This window comes from Mus musculus, chromosome 6 (genome assembly GCF_000001635.26).
Source record: "Mus musculus strain C57BL/6J chromosome 6, GRCm38.p6 C57BL/6J".
Lineage (NCBI taxonomy): Eukaryota > Metazoa > Chordata > Mammalia > Rodentia > Muridae > Mus > Mus musculus.
Genome location: NC_000072.6, coordinates 4,604,210 through 4,626,123, shown reverse-complemented (window position 1 = coordinate 4,626,123; position 21,914 = coordinate 4,604,210). Strand labels below are relative to the sequence as shown.

Sequence of the window (21,914 nt, the reverse complement as noted above, 5' to 3'; positions counted from 1 at the left end):
GTGAGCATGAACATTTGCTGTCCTGCAGAGGACCTGGGTTTGGTGCCCAGGACCCATATCCGGCAGCTCCCAACTGTCTCTAACTGTGGCTCCTGAGGAACCAATCCCCTGGCTTCCACAGATGAGGACACTCATGTGCACATACCCAAAAGCAGACACACAACTAGACATGATTAAAAATAAATCTTAAAAAAAGTAAATATAAAACTATGTAGTCAAAGTTCTTAAAACACAGTGAAGACTAGAATATAAATTTGATTTCTTTCGAGAGTAACTAGCCTATTCTAAGTCCTTTGCTATTTACAAAGCTTCCCGATACTTTACGTTAGCCGTCCAACAAGATGACGTAAGATATTGGCTATCTCTAGAGTACTAAGGACAAAGAAATATAAAGTCAATTATTGCCTCATCCCTTTCAAAGAAAACTGATTTTGCTTTTAACATGGTAGATTTTTGAAAGACTTGGGGAAAGATGAGAAGGCCAAACAGTTGGGTAGGAAGTGAGTTGGGGACCTTAGGCAACATGGCTTCCTATATGCTTTGAACTTAGATTCCACGTGCTACTTACTGTGCTTGCTCCCGAGATGTGATAGATCAAAATCACAAGCTGCATCCAGCCTTTCCATTCATCAGTTTGCTCTCTATTTAACACTTTAGTCTGCATGAAGGAACCAAGATCTGCTTTAAGGTTTACCATGAAGTAGTTATTTGGACAAAACAGACTAAGAACATATCATTTTTCTTACAGTATTTAAAGCTAATGCAAAAGCCATGTCTTAAGAATCAGGGTTGGGGCAAACTGTCTTTATTTCCTGCTAAAAGATACAATGACATTTTTTAAATGTAAAAGAAATTTAAAAGACAACTCTAATGAGATCTTGAGGAATTCAGGATCCTTCTGTTTTGTTTCAAACAACACTAAAACCATAGCAGATGTATTTATAGGTGTAAAAAGAGCATCCTACAATTGTTTACAAAGTTGTAGAATTTCAGAGTTAAAAAAAAGATCTTACAGTCCTCTTACATTTTCGTTGACAGATAATGTTCTATTATTAAAATTTATTTTCCTTAGCACACTCTTACGGATATGAAGAACTGATTAATCATATTCATAGAAGAGTACTTTTTTTTTTTTTTTTTTGCAGAAGAGCTTGGTAATTCAAATAAGATCCCCTTATAGAGAAGTTCTTCAAATAATTATGAATGATGGGCCCACTTCTAAATTAGGAAACCCAGAGGATCAAAAGTAGAAGCCACAGCATTATATAAGTTCTAATTTGTGTGCAAATGTCTGATAAACATATAAATATAAACTACTTTCCTCATATAGAAGCATTTCTTAATATAATCATATTTTTACATCTTAACTGATAATGAATAGTATCTAGTACTTGAAGGAATCATTCTGTTTTCTCTAGCCTCAAGCAGGCGAAATAACGTAAGTCATGCTATAATTCCATCTATTTACCTGTTGAATGATTTAACTGTTTTTTAAAAAGAGGTGATTAAGGAGTCTACTAAGCAGAGGACAACTTCAGAACCCTTCATCTCCCTGTAGTTTGTAAGTTCTGACATAGATCATGACAACGGTTTTCAAACGGACATTTTGGAGTTCATGGAATATCATGAGCTAATAAAAATGATCTTACCTCTTTTGTGTTTTCATTGTAAAATACTCCCAAAACCAAGATGTAGATAATTGGAATAAAGAATGATGAATGTGTATAAAATTTGTTTTCCTTCATAAACAGGTTTGCACGGTCACACATATAGAAATAAGCCATAATCAGGCCAAGTTTGCAAAAAGACTGTAAAAGTATTTCTAATGAAGACACAGGAGTATTGATAATATTCTTCTTTTCCTCGCCACTCTCCAAATCAGTACATGGTTTATTCTTCCGGTGAGCATTACGATGAATTACATAGAAAATGAAATACCCAATAATGGATAAAGTGAAAAAGCAAGCAGCTAGCTTCTGAATGAGAGTGAGAGGTGGCCGAGGCTGACAACAGGAACCATCCACAGGCTTCACAACTTTATTGCAGTACACGTTCATGAGAATCATTGCACTCTGCAAACAGACAGGGTCTCGGTTATTATCTTGTCAGTGATGCAGTCCACATCACGTTTTCTCCTGTGGCTACCGCTGAGATTCTGACTCTGAAGCGAAAGGCTCTTGTACATTTTGCACCCAGTTCCCAGACACACATGTGAATGATGGCCTCCCCGCCCGTGGTAAAAGCTAGCTTGGGTGTCTCAAATTTCTTGGATGCTGCTCACAAGAAGCTTATTTTAGAATGCGACCTAAGGCAAACTGGAAAGTGATACCTCCTTCCTACTTAGAATGCATTGATGCTCTTCTGTTCTTTTAGAAAAGAATGAAACAACAACGAAAAATAGTAAAAAGCTCATGGCTGCTAATAGATCAACTTAAAAAAAAAAAACCCTGAGAGATGTCAAAGACCAAAGAATTTTAATTAGTAGACTTCCAAAACCTAATAGTTAAGATGGAGTCCCAGTCTTTACATAGCAAAATATTGCAATACAGATACCACGGAAAAGATTAACAAATTAACAATTCTTAGCTAACAATATTGATAATGTACCTTTTATTTAATTCAGAGCTTATAGATAATTTCTGAATATAATATTGAGATATCTGTTGTTACATTAAATCTGGAGTGCTCAGCATAGTTTAACCATAATAAACTTATTTTAGGCAAGCTGTCAAGACTCTGCCTAGTGGAAGATTTGGAGACTCTAGACTTATGAAAACTACAATTTGGGTATCTGTTGGATGCTGGTGGCATTACTTGACCACTGGTTTTCAAAGGACTCAATCAACTACTGAGAAAATTCTGTCATCGTAGTCCCCAGATTGAGGAAGTTCTTGGGCCAACATTCTTACAAATTCTCATCTACAGACGTTCTGACAGGGTCCTTCATTATGTCCTGGAGTCTTCAAAACCCAAGATGTATATAGAGAACAGGGGTATATATACAAAGACATTTTCCTGTAGGAGAGAAATGTTTTACATGAACCCTTTTTGCAACCTAATCCTAAAGGAAGAAAAGACTTTATAGCCATACTACATCCATCCATTTTCTGGTTATGTTAATACGAGTAACATGAGTTTCATTTTTCCTTAAAATTTAAGTTCCTCCTTACAAACACATTTAAGTTTATAGAATTCCTTGCTGGATCTTGCTACAATGCAATAAACAAACATTCAATGTCAACAATTTTGAATGGTTAGAGTATGGCAAGATACTTATGTGATTAATTCTCTCCTCTCCTTCCCTCCCCTCCCCCTCCCCTCCATTCACTGCTCTTTTAGAAACTTAAAAAGCTCAATGGGTCTGAGCTCCATTGCTGAAGACACCATGCACTTAGTTCTACACACCCATAACACCTATGATCTAGGACAATGGGCAGCATGCCAAGACAAGATGTCTGTAAAGGTGTATAAGAGGCATTCACATGTTGATGATAGTCAACAACTGTCTAATTGAATGCAAAACCCTTTCTTTAACAAAAGGGAAGTCATGACTGAAACCTAGCCAGTTTCCCCAAGCTAGTGAGACCTTAAAAAAAGAACCTACTACCACCCGTTTGCAAGAGCAGCATAATTCCTTACTGAATTCTAAATCTTACCCCTAAACCCACAGATAATAATAATGTCGCTATAAGCCTTCATTAAAGAAGCTCCTCCTTATAGCAAACAGAAGCCATCACAGAAACCCACAAGTGGACATGATTCAGAGATGAATGGGTCCCGGGGAAGTACAGCCGCAATGGACACACTGACATCACAGACCCTACATCTATGGCTAAGGGAACAATGTGGATGAAGGAGTAGAAAGGTTCTAAGAGACAATAGCAGGAAGTCTGCTGTGCAGTACTGGTCTAGAAATGGCTGCATAAACAAGCCTGGAACAATGGCCATATCAACGGACATGTTAACGTGGAAGGGGAACCTCATGCGGTCCCCACAACTGGACAAAGAACTACAGACAATTAGTGATGCTGGGAGAAGGATGAGCTCTCTTATTGGCTGTCCAGCCCTGAAGCCATACACAGGTACCCAGAAACAAACAAGAAAAACAGACTCAGCAGGGTACATTTATATATTTGTGCATATACGTCCATATATTTCTATGTAATAATAATAATAATAATAAACAGTAATAGTAATGATAACAATAACAACAGCAAGAAAAAGAGACTATCAACTTTAAAGTGGGGGGGATGCGGGAAGGGCTGGAGGATGGGAACCTGGAAAGAGCTGCAGGGAAGAAGGAAACTGATATAATTCTTTCTCAAGTGAAGACATGTTTTTAAAAAGCCCTGTAATTATTTTCTTCTAGCATGTAACGTGTTTACTTATGAAGTTTTCTTTCACACTTAACATACAGTTTGTCCATCTGTCACCTTAATCTGTGCCTTGGATACTGCAGAGTAAGAACCATAAGGACATAAAAACGCCCTGTTGTTGTTGTTGTTGTTTAAATCTTGAAGTGTCTTGAATAAAGGATGGAGAACATAAAGTGGTCCTTTGGGCATACTAATAACTTAGAGGCTTCTTAATGGTGACAGGCACTTTAGATGACGTCTATTTTTCCTACCACAGCTGCTGCTACATGGAGTTTTGGAGTATAAGAAATTTCTTAGTCTAGCATCAGTTAGGTGACAGAAAGCAATATTATTTCTACATTTAGAGGGAATGAGTAATTAGAATTGCAATGAGACAAAGGATGCCATCCGGGTCTGTGACTGGTGGCACCTGAATTAGCACCTGAGTCCAGCCTGCCCCACTAACACTTAAGAACACTTACAGTTTCTCTGCTCGATTCAGGAAGGTGTAAGCCATCCAGAGACTCCATGATGGTCTCTTGGGCAATGAGTTTGGAAACACTGAACATCTTCACATTGGACTTAGAGGTCCTGGTGCTGCTGTTCAGGATGCTGACTGCAGCCTCATTGTAGGCGTCTATCTTCTCATTGGTAATCATTTTCCTATTTTCACTTAAGAGATCCTCATAAACTGGGTCTGCACATTGAAAATACACTTAGAATAAAGGTCCACGCGTCTTACGGGTAAAAGCATGCTCATACATGTTAGTCAATCCACATTTCATAGTCTGTTCTTAAACTAGAGGTGACACCGGATATTGAATAAAATACTCTACAAACAGCTGGATGAAGTTGGCAATGGTTTCCTATTTTACACTTGACTTATGAGCCAATGTCTCCCTCAAATTTAAAGAACTTTCACCACTTTCTCATGTATACTGGCTAGGGGAAATATTTTCATGTTGCAGCATGCCCCCTGAATTTAAAATTCTTGATGCTGATTATAACAAATTACAACAGAACTGTGGAAGAATGTCTAAGAAGGAGCGACAAGCAGCCTGCTTTCCTGAGGCCCTGTGCTGCTCTGGAGGAGGATTCAGACAATCTGGACATAACACTCAGGACCCAAGTCTCCCTGTTCTCATCAGCTGTTATATGAGTAGATACCCATTATATATATATAATGTATATATAACTATTATATATATGTAATTTTTTCCTAAAAGAAAGGTTAACCATGAGTCTGCAAATTGAATAGGAATGGTGCAACAGATCCTCCCTCTCTGTTTTACTCCTTCCAACTTGGAAATAATTTTAAGAGTTTTTGACAAACATATTGAATTGCTAAAATATCCAAGGCACTTCATATTGTGTGGCGCTTTCAATAAACGGGCATTCAATAAATTCCTGAAATGAGCTGATTTAATGCGACTTTCATACCCAGGATAAAGTAGATGGGTGTTGATTTAAACACTGGTGTCATTTGCAAGTATATTTATTTCTAATGATTTCAATATACAAAGTGTGGTTAATATCTGTCTTCACTGCTTTCCCTGAGCACAATGAATATACTCTGCAGAGAGTAAAGCAGCCACAGGCAAGTGAATGTGCTCGCCTCCTCCAGGGTTTATCTCTTCACCGTAGTTTACAGCCATTCTGCTGCTGGGTGGATATTTTCTATCTATTTTATGTTTCCTGTATTTATTAGTTTGTTCCTTACATTTAAAAAGAAAGCAAGTTCTTCTAGTTTATTCTAATCTTGCAAACACTGTTTCAAAATTTATTCTCATAATGCAGTAATTTTGTGTCTTGAAATGTGGTATAATAAAACCTATTATCTTAAAATTTATACAAGATGACATTTTTTCATTACTCATTCCTTACCTTGTAAGACCCAATAAACATCACTAGTCTTGGCCAATTTTTCTAAGAGTGGTGCTATGGAGGTGATATTCATTTTATACTGAGCTAGTGCCTCCTCGCTGCCATTATGAATCTTGATGGACCACTAAGAAACAGGGAAGGTTAAGCATTACTTCAGCCCTTAGCACAGAAGAGAGACGTACATAATACACCTACTGTACCAGGGAAATTTTAACACATTCTAATTTTATTAATACTAGAATAACTTTAGTCAAATTATTTAATGAAACACATGCTCACAATTATAAAAAGGCATGATAAAATAGTTTTTGAATGTATAACACTCAAGAATATAATTCTAGATATGAAATAATACTGAGATTTAACATGAAATTTACTTAGTTCATTCAGGCCCTTTTATTAAAATTCATCACTCTGGTTAATTATAATTGAGATGGAAATGAAAATATAAAACAATCAATAATTCTATTCAGTATAAATTAACTTTTTTCTTGGCATGTCTTTAAGAGTGAAACAAAGATCAGTCTGTTAGAGTGCAGACAGGAACTTACTGTGGCTGCTCCTGCTACAATCACATGGGGCTTCAAAACCGAGTCCTAAAGGAAGAAAAGCCTTATAGCCACACTACGTCCAGATTGAGGACTGAACACATTATTCCTACTGTCTTGCTCTTGACAAATGTACTCTGAGTTTATAGAATTTGTTCTTTTTATTCTATAAGCATCCTTTTTACAATAAGATAGCTCAAAGCTTACATGGTTACATGGTTACTACAGTGCAAGCAAGACACTTGTGCAGTTGATTTTCGAGTATTCTTATACACAGACACACACACACACACACACACACACACACACACCTGAAATTGAACATGACCTACTATTATTCTGAATTCTGGGTAAATTGCTTAGAGGAAAGTGCCAATGTATTGTGTCAGTCAATTAAGAAATATTCATGGAAGCCTACAGGGTACACAGTGTTAAGAGTTAAACAAAATATAGGATTAGTGCCCTAAGGCAGGCTAAATCTAACATATAGCTAACAAAATATACTGATAATTATTAAAGACCACATGTGGGAAAAAAAGGGAATAGTCTCTAGAAATGTTCACCAGCTGCAAGATACTCTATTTCTAACACAGGTGACTCACATATTAATGAAACAGGATTTATAACATTTATATAGTACTGAGTTTTCGTATCTTCTCTTAAAATGTCTCATTTTAAAATAGACTCCTACTGCCTTGCGAGACAGGCATGGGTGATGTTAACTTGTTCAGTAAGGCCCATCCGGAAAAGCAGTAGGGTAGTCCTCAGCCTGGCAGGAAGAGTCAACATGCCAATAACCTAAGCTTTGAGTCCAATGCATCTTCTGCCACACAGAAGATCCGATGCTGGAATAGTGTGAAACGAAACAAAAATAAGCACTGTGTTTAATTAAAAACCCCCACTGACCTAAATCTTAATTGACAGCTCTTATTTCTCATCATAAAGGTAACCCGTGTTGACCACTGTCCATTTCCTTTCAGCTGGACTAAACTTCAGTTTATAGAACCACACTTCTTAAAATATTCTCTTCCCTCATCCCTAGGAGGCTTCCTCTCGCAATCTTCAGAGAAGTAATTCCAAGTCTTACATTCCGTCAGCAGGTCCACTTGCCCTCCTCCAGCAAAGTCTGACCCTTCAACTTCAGAAACAAGAGCTGAGACAGCGCATGTGCTCTGTCCTCCCACACGCACGCCTCCCACTTCCTCTCCACATTCGGTTGCCTATCTACCTCTAACAAGAAATGGACGCCATGTCTCAGTCAGTCCTAGCCCCAAACTCTCGTCTCAACTTCCCCTTTCATGTTTGCAGCTCTGATGTCGTCTCCTCCAAAGCTCCTAGAAGCAAGCCGGTCCTGCTCTCCCTTTCCTCTGTCAACCTCCAAGTAGCTGATCTTTAATTTCCAAGCCTGACTTCCAGGCCTGCCTCACTTTCTGCAACCTCCTTGACCCAGGAGCAAAAGCTTACTCGGAGGAATATTCTGTGCTGTGTGCCAGTTTCTCTCTCAGCTCTAGGCCTCACTTTACCAGGCTTTCAATCTGGATGTAAGCCATCCATTTAAACCGTCGTAGTGCCCACTAAAGAACGCTGAGTTGCCAATCCCAGCAGTTCATTCATCTCACCTAGTTAACAGCACCTCACGGCCCAGCTCCACTGAAGATGCCTTCTCCGTGTGCTGTAACGGCTCAGTTTCTCTACTCCTTCCCCTTCCACTGCCATGTCTAGATAATTCATTTCCCCAGAAGCCTTCCTCTCTAATCTCTAAATTCCGACTTATTCAAGTTTTTCTATGCAAATTCCTTCTCAATGACACCCAATCTATACCAAAACTCACCAAATTTACCAAAGTACCTTTGGCTTGATTTTCACACACTTACCAAACCCAACATATGCAGCTGGTTTCTTTGCAGGTGAGCTCGCTGTTCTATCTCTTCTCTGCTATACCCTGGCATTCTTCTCCTTACTAGTTTCACTAGATGTCTACTACCCTCAAAATACAAAATACATTCAATCTAATGTCCTTTAGGAAATCCACTTTAAAATATCTAGAAGCATAGGTAAATGAAGCTAATGCCGTTCAGTCTACATTCTGGTACGTAGTTATCCTATGCATTATCAAGTCTTCCCCAAATAAAAAGAAGCAAAACCAAAGCGTGACCTCCAGACACACTCAGACTTCTGCTGGTCCCATCCGTTCTCCACTGTGGTCCATACATTTGAACACTGTCTCAAACAAATGTATTATAAATGGAGGCTAGGTCTCAACGCAACCCTAAAATACTTATCTGTTCCATGATATGGTTCAGTTTTAGACATTTATTATAAATCAAGAAGGGTAAATTGGTGTAAAATTTTCATTATGCAAAATAGTGTCGATACTGATAAATATTGTTTTATTCATGACAAATGTAAATGCCCCTAGGGGGGAAAATACAGGCATCATCCAAAGCCTACGAATTTTCTGACCTCAAGAACACACTTGCTGTTCTAATTTCTCTCCACAGCTTATAGGATGGAACGTACTAGTCCTGCCTACTAGGTCATAAATGCAATGATAAAACCAAAGAAAGTTCCTCTTAGTCCCTGGTTATAAATAAGAAAACCTCAGAAAGGTATCAAGAAAACACATTTCTGCCGGAAGATTATTTGTGCTTATTTAAGACAGGGGCTTACAAATGGTCCCAAGAAATAAGCTGGAGTAGCTATTGTAATATCGAATAAAAGCGACTTTCAACCAAAGTTATCAAAAGGGATAAGGAAGAACACATCATACTCATCAAAAGTAAAATCTACCAAAATGAACTCTCAATTCTGAACATCTATGCTCCAAATGCAAGGGCAGCCACATTCATAAAAGAAACTTTAGTAAAGCCCAAAGCACACATTGCACCTCACAGAATAACAGTGGGGGACTTCAACAACCCATTCTCAACAGAAACTAAAGAGAGACACCGTGAAACTAACAGAAGTGATGGGACAAATGGATTTAATAGATAGCTATAGAACATTCCATCCTAACACAAAAGAAGATAGCTTCTTCTAAGCACCTCATGGTACCTTCTCCAAAATTTACCATAGAATCGGTCACATGTACCCTTTCATGGACTAAGGCTGGTCTTCAATAGCAACAAGCTGAACAATGCCCTACTCAATGATAACTTGGTCAAGGAAGAAATAAAGAAATTAAAGACTTTTTAGAAATGAATGAAAATGAAGGTACAACATACCCAATCTTATGGGACACAATGAAATCGGTGCTAAGAGGAAAACTCAGCTCTGAGTGCCTCCAAGAAGAAACTGGAGAGAGCACACACTAGCAGCTTAACAACACACCTGAAAGCTCTAGAACAAAAAGAACCAAATACACCTAAAGAGTAGAAGGCAGGAAACAATCAAACTCAGGGCTGAAATCAACTGAGTAGAAACAAAAAGAACTGTACAAACAATCAACAAAACCAGGAGACGATTCTTTGAGAAAATCAACAAGATAGATAAACCCTTAGTGGACTAATCAGAGGGCACAGAGATAGTATCCAAATTAACAAAACCAGAAATTAAATGGAGATATCATAGAAACTGAAAAAATTAAAAAACATATCAGATCCTACTACAAAAGCCTATATTCAACACAACTGGAAAATCTGGATGAAATGGACAATTTTTCTAGACAGATCAGGTACCAAAGTTAAATCAGGATCAGATAAACTATCTAAACAGTCCAACAAACCCTCAAGAAATAGCAGCAGTCATTAAAATCTCTCAACCAAAAAAAGCCCAGGACCAGTTCTATCAGGTCTTCAAAGAAGTTCTAATACCAATACTCTTCAAACTATTGGACAAAATAGAAACAGAAGTAACAATACCCAATTCATTCTATGACGCCAGAGTTACACTGCATATTCTCCCTTGAAGATGGAATGGTTTCTGTTTAATCAGGAACTTTATACAATTTCCTTTCATAGAGAACTTCATAAGAGTTTTTTTTCTACTTCTACCATGTTTAATGTTCCAAATTGATTTTTAAAACTGGTTGAGTGCATATATTTTTAGCTTCAGAAGATATCATGTATATTTAAGAGGCATTTAACTATTATAAATTATTTTGATGACAAAAAATGTGAATTCTGAGTATATTTTAAAATAAATTTTATTAGTTTGATGAAAAAAATGATAGGGGCTTACTATATACATCAGTATTGCATCAAATTGATTAACCAATCAAACAACCAACTAATCAATCAATGAATCTCAATTGATGTCTCTCTCTTCGCTTCCTACCCCTGCTCCCCGTCCCCAGCTGGCCCCATCACCACCTGAGCTCAGGGCCTAATGCATGCTAGGCAAGCTCCTTACCACTTATTTCCATGCCCAGCGTCTGGCCTCACCTTGACCCTTCTTTCTTATGTGTTTCACACCAGGTTTGAATTCCCAGTGAGAGCGCAGTGGGAGCTGACCTCATACATGGAGAGTCTAAGTGTCATCTCCATGGCGATGACAGACAGAGATGTTTAATAACACTCACCTCAGCCAAAGCCTAGAATCCATCTCACATACCTTAGGACAAAACAGTTTCTCATTTGCGTGTAAAATTTGGTTATACACACAAAAGCCTGTTTTCAGATACAGACCTCAGTCCACACCTTGATACATTGTTTCATGGAACCATTAACTTCTGGATGCCAAAGAAAATCCTGGGAGAAATGTTAGACATAAAAAAAAAAAAGTAAAAATAAAGAAGAACTTTAATTTGCATTATTCAAAATAAATATTACCATTTTCCTAGAGATGGCTTAAAAGTAAAAGACCTAAGACATCTTCATTTGTCATCTCAATTTGCCCAAGAATCTTGTGGTCGTTCTTCTATCTACTCTTCTTCTCTATGTCCCACATTTGAGCAGAGCAATCCCTACTCAAACCCTCTAACTGTCCTTAGAATGGAGTGCCCTGAACTTGTGCGCCTTGCCTGCCCCTTGGCCTTCCCTCTGCTGTGTTCACCCTGCTCTCCAGCTTTCGTGTCGCTGTCAGCTCCTGGAGGGCACCTGTGTGCTCCTTTGCCAGAGTTTTGCACATTGGCAGTGCTTTGCCCAGAGTATTTGTGGATTCAGCCCTGAGCTTGGTGCATCCTCCTTACCCTTAAGGCCTTGATGAAAGCACCACTGGCTCACAAGGAAAAGCACTGTCCATTCCTTCCTCTGTACACCCCTCTGCCCTGCTCTCTTGGCAGTCATCCTACCCCCACTTACACTTGTGCGAAACTACCGTGTCCTGTAACTTCTTTAAGCTAAGAATATTTTTCTTGAATTCCCGGGGATTTCTCACCATGAAATTCAGAAAATGTACTTGTATTCTTAAGTATCTGACATTAATAATTTATCATTATATTAAATTACATAGCAAACCATAATAAAGCTAACACATTGCCTTCCTTCAAGCTTTGGTTTTCAGAGGCAAGGTCTTCCTCTTCTGCCCAGGCCATCTTTGAATTAATTCACTCTCTGTAAGTTTGGCATCATAAGCATGAGCTACTAGACTGGCTTCCAGTGTGGCAAAATACATTTTCAAAAGGTGGCCTCAATAATTTTAGGTACATACTGTCTCTGACAATTTCACTGATCATGTAAAAGCTGAGCCTCCAACAGTCTCTCTGATGTGGACTCTCAACTCTTACAGAGTATGATGGAGACAAAGGTCTATAATTCCCCCGTTTTCTTACATAATATATCCTGATTACTTCCCCTGCCTCTGCTCCGCCCAGGTCCTCCTTGCCTTCCTACATATGTTCTTGAATGAACATTAATCCCGAACTCAAACTGGTTTCAAATTATTATAAAAGATTAAAGCTTTCTGGATAAAAATCTGAGAGCCCAATATTTTTTATTTTATTTCATAAAAATTTTCATAGACATTAATTCTACTACTTAGCTATCTACATATACTCAAAAAGAATACACTGAAATCTATTTATTATGGATAAAATGTACAGAGTATTAGCTGATCTACAAATAAATTTACTTTTGAATATAACTTCAACATTTGACTTTATTACTAAAATTAACTTACCACTTTAACTGATGCAGCCTTGTCTTCAAAAGGAATGTTTTCATGCTAGCATAGAAAGGAGCCAACGGACAAGCTTTAGTATATAAATGTTTCTGTGGTATAAATTCATCATCTTGCTATCTTTCCAGTGAGCAGTTTTTCTTATGTAAGAACTTTTCCCTGCATTAAGTTAGTAAAGATATTCTCTTATCTTTTTTTTCAAAAAGATTCAGTTTTGACCATTGGAAATGCACCAACAAATTACTGTACGTGATGATTCAAGGTAGGGATCTGATTTCACCTCTCCTCGTGCTTATAATCAAGTGCTCCAGGAACGTTAACTAAACAGACCTGCTTCATCCAGGACTCTTCAGTACACCTGCACACGTGGATGAGCGTGTGTGTGTGTGTGTGTGTGTGTGTGTGTGTGTGTGTGTGTGTGTGGGTGTGTGTCCTTTTAGAACTTGTTTTAGTGATTTGGTTTCTTTGTTTAGCCTACTCTATCACCTTTATTACAACAGGATAAATCTTTATATTGTAGAACAGCGCCGCACTTTGAAGATTTACTGGAGTTGCTGATGGTGCATTGCCTTTCCTCGTAAGGGAAATCCAGCCGTTGCACAACACATTCTGTTAGTCGTTACTGCAGTTATATTGAACCTATGGGCCAATCTGGCTTTACCTAACTTCTTTACAATGATGAGTCATTTCGCCAAGGACATATCTACTACTGAGTTCCCTCATTTTAAACTTTCAGCAGAGTTTTGCATAGTTCTTGTGCACACAGGCACACCATCTTTACTGGTTGCCCCCACACCCCTTTGGTAGTCTAGTAAAACTTTTAACAATTTGGTTCCGCATTGCTTTGGCGGAGACTGTAACTGAATTTTAACACCTTTATTTTAGTTGTGCATATAATGTTTATATGTTTATATGTCCACCTTATGATCAGCTACCGTCCTTTTCCAAGAACATAAGTGCATCATGTGGACTCCTGAGTCTCCTTGTCTCCAAACCTTACATCTTCACAGTTTTTAACTAGTCTAATAAAATGATGAAGAGGTGCAGCAATAATGGACACCATTGATTCTCTCCTGATTTTAATGAAGTTGAGTCTAACATTTCACCATTAAGAAATTTTCTGTAGGCTTCTAGAACTTTTATCAAGTTAAGCTCAGACATAAATGACCTAACAGGAAGCATGACGCCAGTTTTCTGACATAATTGAGAAATGCTTGCTCATGGAGTAATATGTGGTTAAAAACCAAACACGGAATTACCGTCTACCAAACTACAAGGCTGTAGAGTCAGGAATGCCCACAGGCTAGCTGTGGCTGTTAGTTTTGTTTGCTTGCCCATCCTTCATTGAGAGCAATGGGAAAGTTCTCCACTAATTTGTCAACGTTTTGTTATGTTAATCTTCACTAATCTTAGTGTTAAGGGTAACATCACAATTTTTCAATCTTCTCAGTGATTTGACAATTTGTCACTAGAAAGCAACTTTCTGTGGTGATAATGCTTTCCCTGAAGTATCTATTCTGTCTTATATTAATATGGCTTCCTTTCCTTCAGCAGAAATTTGCTCGCTACTCTTTTTGTTACTAAAGCTTCATACATTTTATTTTAGGGACACTTTCTTAAGTAGGAAAGTGTTCTTTTCAAAGGAAATTTGGAAATCTGAACCTTAAATTTTTAGGTTACTTGTGTTTATTTTTATTTTAGATAGTTCTACCATCTTTCTTGATTTCTATATTCTGAAGATATTATTTTTTATAAATGTACAATCTTTGTAAAAGTATGTTATATATATATAGATAAATATATAGATGTATATGTTGTATATAGGTACACATGAAAACACACATATAAAATACATACTTGACACCAGACTTACAGGGTTTCTTTAATTTTTTTCTTCTTTGTTTGGAATTTACACCTCTAAATTCGATTCAACAACAACTGAAAAAGAATCCGCAATATCTGCCTTCATTGTGTGTGGGAAGAGAGAATATATAAAATGTAATCTATCAAATGTCTGATCAGCAGTGGGGAAGAATAAGACCATTTGTTAGTATATGTAACTTTAAAGTTGGGTCACACTATCTTTTCTTGTGTTTTTTTTTTTTTTTAATGTATTTGTTAAAATGTATCTTGTTTGGTAATTTGCAGGATGACTGGAAATTTCTGCAAACTTAAGTATTCCATTAGGACCTAAAATGTTATCTATCGATAGATTGATATTAGCGTAACATATACTGTAGACTTAACCATTGTGGCTTTTTCAACTAACAATTGTCAAACTATTAATTTCCAGAAGGAATTCTAAGCCTATAAATATTAAAAGGTTTTCTTGCAATCAAGGTTGTCTGTGTATATTAATAGAATGTACGTTTACAAACACCAAGTACCATATATAGCCAACATCACTGTTTTCTATTATCCTTATGGCGCTCAGTTCCTAAGGATTAAGGGCCCACTATCATCAGCACCATGTGCATAGCTGCTTCCTGCTGGGCACTCCATTTCTGAGCTCCTCATCACAGGTGAGCTCATGGGACAGGCAGATTTCCACTTCACACTCAGGAGTCACTCCTGCAACTCTGCACTGAGTCTCCACTTTCCACCCTTTGCCATTCCCTATCTGTAACTACAGGCAGTTTGAAGACAGGATTAGAGAGTGTATAAAATAGAAGGCTATAATGAGATAGGTCACTCCCCCCAAATTAACACATACAAAGGTATTAAGCCTTGTTAGTTTTCACTGAAAGATCTATTTGTAAAATGAGAAAGTCCCCATCAGAGAAACCCTGCTGTCTCCGTTCTGAGCTCAGTGCCAGGGAAGGAAGGCTGCAGAAGATAAGGAGCCCGTACTTGTCTTCCAACTACAGTACACACTGCAGCAGTGAGCAAGAAATAGACCGTTAACTGCTTATGTGCTTTCAGTTGATATTTGCATTGTAGAAATTCTACATTAAGGATTTTAGAAATTAGGGTTTTTTTATTCTACAAAGTGGAAATGTCATTTTTTTTTTATCTCAAGAAAACTATAAAAACTTAAAAAAAAAAACCCACAACAAAGAACCCAAGAAAACCAAAAAACCCAAACCAAACCAAACAAAGAACAGGGCAAGCATATGGAATTAGATGCAGCCACTTGATACTCTGTGGCCATTTAAGAAGATACTTAAGTCACACAGTAACAGGTGCACTACTACAAGCAGTGGGGAAAGCAGGGATGTATAACTATGAACACTGAAGACTGTAATACACTTACAGTAAAAATAGAACTAAAAACAAACATGCCATGGACTAGGAAGCTTTAGGGTACTTTTCTCCCTGTCTTTCTTTTTAGTAAGGTTTTCCTCAACAACTGATTTAACATTTCAGCTAATTCGGTCTTGTTTGACAATAGCTAACCCTATACATTTTGGTCTTTTCCTTTGTTCTCTATGACAGAAACACTTCCTGCTTCACCTCAGTTTTCCCAAAACCCAATGAAAAGATTCATCTTCCCACTGTCCCTCAGCTCATGAACCTTAGCTCCCACTGACCGTCTTGTCACACCTCCTTAGGGCCCCACTTGATCAGCGCTGTTTCAGCATAGTAAGTAAGAGATGGCTGGGGCTGGGGCTGGGGCTGGGGCTGGGGCTGGGGCTGGGCTGGGGCTGGGGCTGGGCTGGGCTGGGCTGGGGCTGGGGCTGGGGCTGGGGCTGGGGCTGGGGCTGGGCTGGGCTGGGCTGGGGCTGGGCTGGGCTGGGGCGGGGCTGGGCTGGGCTGGGGCTGGGGCTGGGCTGGGCTGGGCTGGGGCTGGGGCTGGGCTGGGGCTGGGGCTGGGCTGGGGCTGGGGCTGGGCTGGGGGCTGGGGCTGGGCTGGGCTGGGCTGGGGCTGGGCTGGGGCTGGGCTGGGCTGGGGCGGGGCTGGGGCGGGGCTGGGGCTGGGCTGGGGCTGGGGCTGGGGCGGGGCTGGGGCTGGGCTGGGGCTGGGGCGGGGCTGGGGCTGGGGCTGGGGCTGGGCTGGGCTGGGCTGGGCGGGGCTGGGGCTGGGGCTGGGCTGGGCTGGGGCTGGGGCGGGGCTGGGGCTGGGGCTGGGCTGGGCTGGGGCGGGGCTGGGGCTGGGGCTGGGCTGGGGCTGGGGCGGGGCTGGGGCTGGGGCTGGGGCGGGGCTGGGGCTGGGGCTGGGCTGGGCTGGGGCGGGGCTGGGGCTGGGGCTGGGCTGGGGCTGGGGCGGGGCTGGGGCTGGGGCTGGGCTGGGCTGGGGCTGGGCTGGGGCTGGGGCTGGGCTGGGGCTGGGCTGGGGCTGGGCTGGGCGGGGCTGGGGCGGGGCTGGGGCGGGGCTGGGGCTGGGCTGGGCGGGGCTGGGGCTGGGGCGGGGCTGGGGCTGGGGCTGGGGCGGGGCTGGGGCTGGGCTGGGGCTGGGGCGGGGCTGGGGCTGGGGCTGGGGCTGGGCTGGGCGGGGCTGGGGCGGGGCTGGGCGGGGCTGGGCGGGGCTGGGGCGGGGCTGGGGCTGGGGCTGGGCTGGGGCGAGTGGGGAGGCAGACTACTTTACCTTATTTCCTTCTTCTTTAAACTGGGGGTTAATGATTTTTACAAAAGAATAAAATAATTGACGGATCCTGGAATCTCCAATAAACGCAATGTGTTTATCTACAAGGCAAGTCTTTGCTTCACTGAAATTAAAAAAAATAATAATTAAAATAAATAAAGCCAACATAATTAAAATAGAAAGAACATAGCTTAATAATAATAATTTTTAAAAAGGATAAAACAGTATAAACTGTTAGACAGCCAGTCACACAGCTTTAGAATTAGGTGACCAGATCTGTTTGACTTACTACCTTATTACCAACTAACTCAATAAAAACACCCTATGCATTAAACGTTGAAGACGTGCCCTAATTGTACTGGCCTTTATGCCATTACTCAGAGTGCACGAGGGGCCAGGGATCCAGGTTACAGTGCAAGTCCTTTTCCACATCCTGTCCTGGTCACCTGCTACCTGAAATGAAGTTGTTTTGTCAAAGTCCTTCTTCCTCTACAGCTTCAGGGTAGCAACCTCCACCTGGAGTCAGCTCCAGGCCAGCACAGCCCCGCTTTCTATCAGGAACGTTCCACCCCACCGATCCCCTGTACAGAAAAATACTGTGCCTGCTTTGCCTCTGCCTCTCACCACATATCAAGATTTATGCTGGGAGAGAAAAGAAGCAAAATGAAGATATTTTACCTTATTTTGTATTTATGCATCATACAACTGTGAGGTTGCCAAACTTTTTCTCCAAGAAATCTGCCGCTCGAGAGAAGGTATTCACACGAATCATTGCCTATAACAGTAAAGCACGGTAGTGTAAATATTAGTACTTATTTACTTTTATATTTTGCTTATCCTGACCTACTTAGTGTCTGTGAAATCAGGCAGTGAAGTTTTCTAGTCTTCCTTATGCCTTCCAGATGCATGCAAACCGTCTGCGAGAACCACAGTTCCCATCAACACACTGGCATGCTAGAAGAAATCGGCCGCTTACCCTTCCCACTTTACCCTGTAGGGGACTTTTGTTATAATTAAAAATAGCTTCTTTTCTCATAAAATAAGAGAAGCACAGTTCCCCTCTCTCCAGTCCTCCTAGCCCACCCCCATCACCCCTCACCCCAGGCCCATCTCCTCCCTCACTGTTCCTTCTTCAGAAAGGAGATGAGGAGGACAGGAGTCTCAAGAGCTGGCAAAGAAGTCAGATACACTCATTCTCACCTTCACAAGTCTCACAAGAACTCTAAGCTAACAGCCGTAACGTATATACAAAGGACCTGGTGCAGACCCATAGAGGCCCGGTGCCTGTGTTTGCTGCCTCCATCTCTGTGAGCCTGTGAGCCCTGCTTTAGTTGATTAAGTGGGCCATGTTCTCCTGGTCACCACCATTCCCTCTGGCTCCTACTGTCTTTCCTCCCCACCTTCCCTGGACTTCCGGATCTGGGAGGGGAGGGCCCAGATGGAGACCTGCAATTTAGACTCCCTCTCCACATAATGTCTGTCCGTGGGTCTCTGTATCCGCTCCCATCTGATGTCAGAGGAAGACTCTCTGATGACTGTAAGGGACGTCTAATCCTTAAATGCTATGGCCATCGTTTTCCGCTTTCTTTGCTCAGACACTCTCAATCTGAAGTAAGCTTTTATGGCATTTTGTCAACCCTGCTTCCGAGTGAGAAAACCAGAAGTGTAAGAGCTACAAGAAGGACCTTGGGATTGTCCTCCGACAGCCACACGTGTGCTACTATGCATGTCTGCTCAGGCATATCTAGAAACCTGCTTTTAAACCTAGTTTTAGAGCTGCCTGGTTAGGAACTCCCTCTAGCTCTGTATAAATTGAGAGAGCCATTTTATCCTTTGGCCAATCTATTTTACTTTAGCCAAATACACAGGAACAAAAAGATGAAAGAGGAGATGTTTGTAGTAAAATAGACGTTTAAGTTAACCTCTAGTTCCTTCTTACCAGTTAACGGCAAGCTAACTTTGGTTCATAGTTACGTCAGGCTGCACTAAGGGGTCTGTTTAGAGGCGCACAGGAGAACTGACAAGCAACCAGTACTGAGGTGTTGGGGCAAGAGTTGAAGAATTCCAAGCTGGCTGCTGTTTCCATCTGCTGGGGTGCTGGGTCCATGCCAGGGCTCCCTGTATAGTGCAGGGGGAGCCCACTACTGGACCACAGCCTCACCATCAATCACACCAATGCAGGCACAGCCCACCACTGGACCACAGCCTCAGCATCACACCGATGCAGGCTCAGCCCACCACTGGACCACAGCCTCAGCATCAATCACACTGATGCAGACGCAGTCCACCACTGGACCACAGCCTCACCATCACACCTTCTTCCCTTAGTCTAGCTACTCATCTATCTGCCCTGGCAGATACATATGAGAAGAATAAATGTGGAAGGCAGGATGGGCCAACACAGAAGTGCTATTGTCTCAGTGTCCCAAACAAAATGCAAGGGAAAATTCACAACACACCACCTTGCTGGTGAGAAACTAACAAATGCAGGACACCATGGTTAAAATTTGTAGTTATAAATGTACCCCAAGCAAGATTTTTTTATTTCAAAGATTTTAATAAGCTATCTCTAAATATAAATAGTTCTTAATTCTTTCCAATTTTTAAAACCTAATTCTAGCTCTAAAAAAAAAAAACAAAATTAGATCACAAAAATAACCAAAGATGACTAAAGGAGGAACTGCAGAAAAACTCAATGTAGTTATTTTCCTAAAAACAACACTCCTGCAAGTACTCTTTTATAATAGCAAAATTTCTATTGTAAATTAGAGTAAGTTTAAAATGAGAAAGAAAAATTGATACTTATTGCATTTCTACCTTTTAGATATACATATAAAATCAACTTAGAAGTAGCAACTAATTTTTAAAGAAATCTGAGTTACAAAAGCAAAGTATTAAACTAGTGCTGTATTCCTGACCTTTTATTAGTATTTACTAAAAGCCCAAACCAAAACATCATCATTGTCTCCATGTGGAGGTAGAAGCGCCATGCCTATGGCTTAAAATAGCCATGTCTTCTTACTGTTCTGAGAGGCTTGATGTGCAAAGTTCTTTCATTCTTGGTACTGCTGCCCACACCTGGCTCCTCAAGCCACCTCCTGAAGAGACAACAGGTCTAATGTCCTGAAGTCATTCCTTGAAAGTCATACAGCAAAGGGGACTTGCAGCGATCAGTAAGCAAACTCTACCAACACAGTCATTTAGCGTCAAATGCTCTCTCTGAGAACAAACTTCTTTCTTATGCAAGCTGGTTGGTGATAACTTTCCTTAATAAGTAAGATTGGTCTTTTCGTATTTGGCAAAATAAAAATAACAGAAATAAGTACTTGTATAATCTAATTAAAAATAACATGATTTACAAAATTTTCTAAAATTACATATTCCAAACAAGTTCTCTTTTCTTAGCAAGGAAATACTTTCAGATTAAATCACCAAATGTGTATCTAGTTGTTAAGACAATATACCACATTTTAAATTATGTATACTATATGTAAATCCTTTCCAACTACATCAAGATAAAACAAAGAAATCTCTGGTTGCTATTTTTAATTGTCAAATATAAACCGGATAGTTAATTTAATATAACCAACTTGGGAAGTACTCAGATAAATCAAACCAGGAATGCAACTTTTAAAAAGACAATTCTAAAAAGGCTGGCTCCAACACTCAGGTTATCTCGATGGATGGTCACTTCTTCCTTATTCTATTGTTACTAGAATCACCTTTCTAGTTAGTGGCTGTTGATGTTTGATTTTTATGCATGACTTTTTTACAACAATAGAAAGGAAAGAAAAAAGTAAATAAATGAGCAAATCAGGAAACTGAAAACATGCCAGCAACAACCAAAGACAACCTTCAGTGTCCTTCATAAATTACAAGCTGCGTTTTCCTCTGAACAAAATGTCACAAGCCACTTACTGCCTTTAGACTGAGTCCCCCTGCTAAAATTGTATTGTCTACACCAACCATGAAAATACTTCATACACTGAGCATACAATACATTCAAGACTCTAAGATTCAGCAAGTGCTGAAAACATCACTTAAATGATCCTTTAGAAAAATGACCATATCCAAGAACTCTAACACCTTCGAATAGAATAGACATACATGTAAGCAAAACACCACTGCACATTAAAAAAAGAAGAGTTAACAAAAAATGTTAGAAAAACAAACAAGAAAGCTGAGCACAGTGATCCTGACATTTGGGAGCAGAGGCAGGAACACTGGCATTGGCTTAGTGATGGAAAGGAAACAAATTTCAAGAAACGTAACAACTTTGAAGGAAGTTAGCTTTACCACTATAAAGGTCTGCTTAAGGTTCAGATACTGGCCTCTAGCCAGAAGTCATGTTTTTACTCTATAATCATACTCAGATGGGTATTTTTAAGAAGGCATTTTAAGGCCCATTCTAACATATTATATGAAATATTAATAATTCAAAAAACCTCTTCTTCCTAAAATTGAGATTAGAAAACAAAATTCACTTAGAATCCCAACTGAACCAAATAAAATTTGCACATTCTCTCACCCTATCTATGGAATTCCTAC

General features: G+C 40.1%; 1 protein-coding gene across 5 annotated transcripts in view; it reads right to left on the bottom strand.

Moving 5' to 3' along the window:
* Casd1 (CAS1 domain containing 1) overlaps nucleotides 1-21,914 on the bottom strand; it is a 42,445-nt gene that overhangs the window by 17,232 nt on the left and 3,299 nt on the right. For 2 of the 5 annotated variants that reach the window (NM_145398.4, NM_001379143.1), the window contains exons 2-10: nucleotides 18,045-18,141; nucleotides 17,370-17,490; nucleotides 12,845-12,889; nucleotides 11,413-11,475; nucleotides 6,791-6,835; nucleotides 6,240-6,363; nucleotides 4,838-5,052; nucleotides 1,650-2,072; nucleotides 569-658 (exon numbers count right to left, since the gene is read on the bottom strand). In NM_145398.4, coding sequence (NP_663373.2) covers nucleotides 569-658; nucleotides 1,650-2,072; nucleotides 4,838-5,052; nucleotides 6,240-6,363; nucleotides 6,791-6,835; nucleotides 11,413-11,475; nucleotides 12,845-12,889; nucleotides 17,370-17,490; nucleotides 18,045-18,141 — 1,223 coding nt within the window. Of the gene's footprint in view, nucleotides 1-568; nucleotides 659-1,649; nucleotides 2,214-4,837; nucleotides 5,053-6,239; nucleotides 6,364-6,790; nucleotides 6,836-11,412; nucleotides 11,476-12,844; nucleotides 12,890-17,369; nucleotides 17,491-18,044; nucleotides 18,142-21,914 lie in introns of those variants that run through there. The other 3 variants (NR_166521.1, NM_001379145.1, NM_001379144.1) reach the window with 2 other exon arrangements.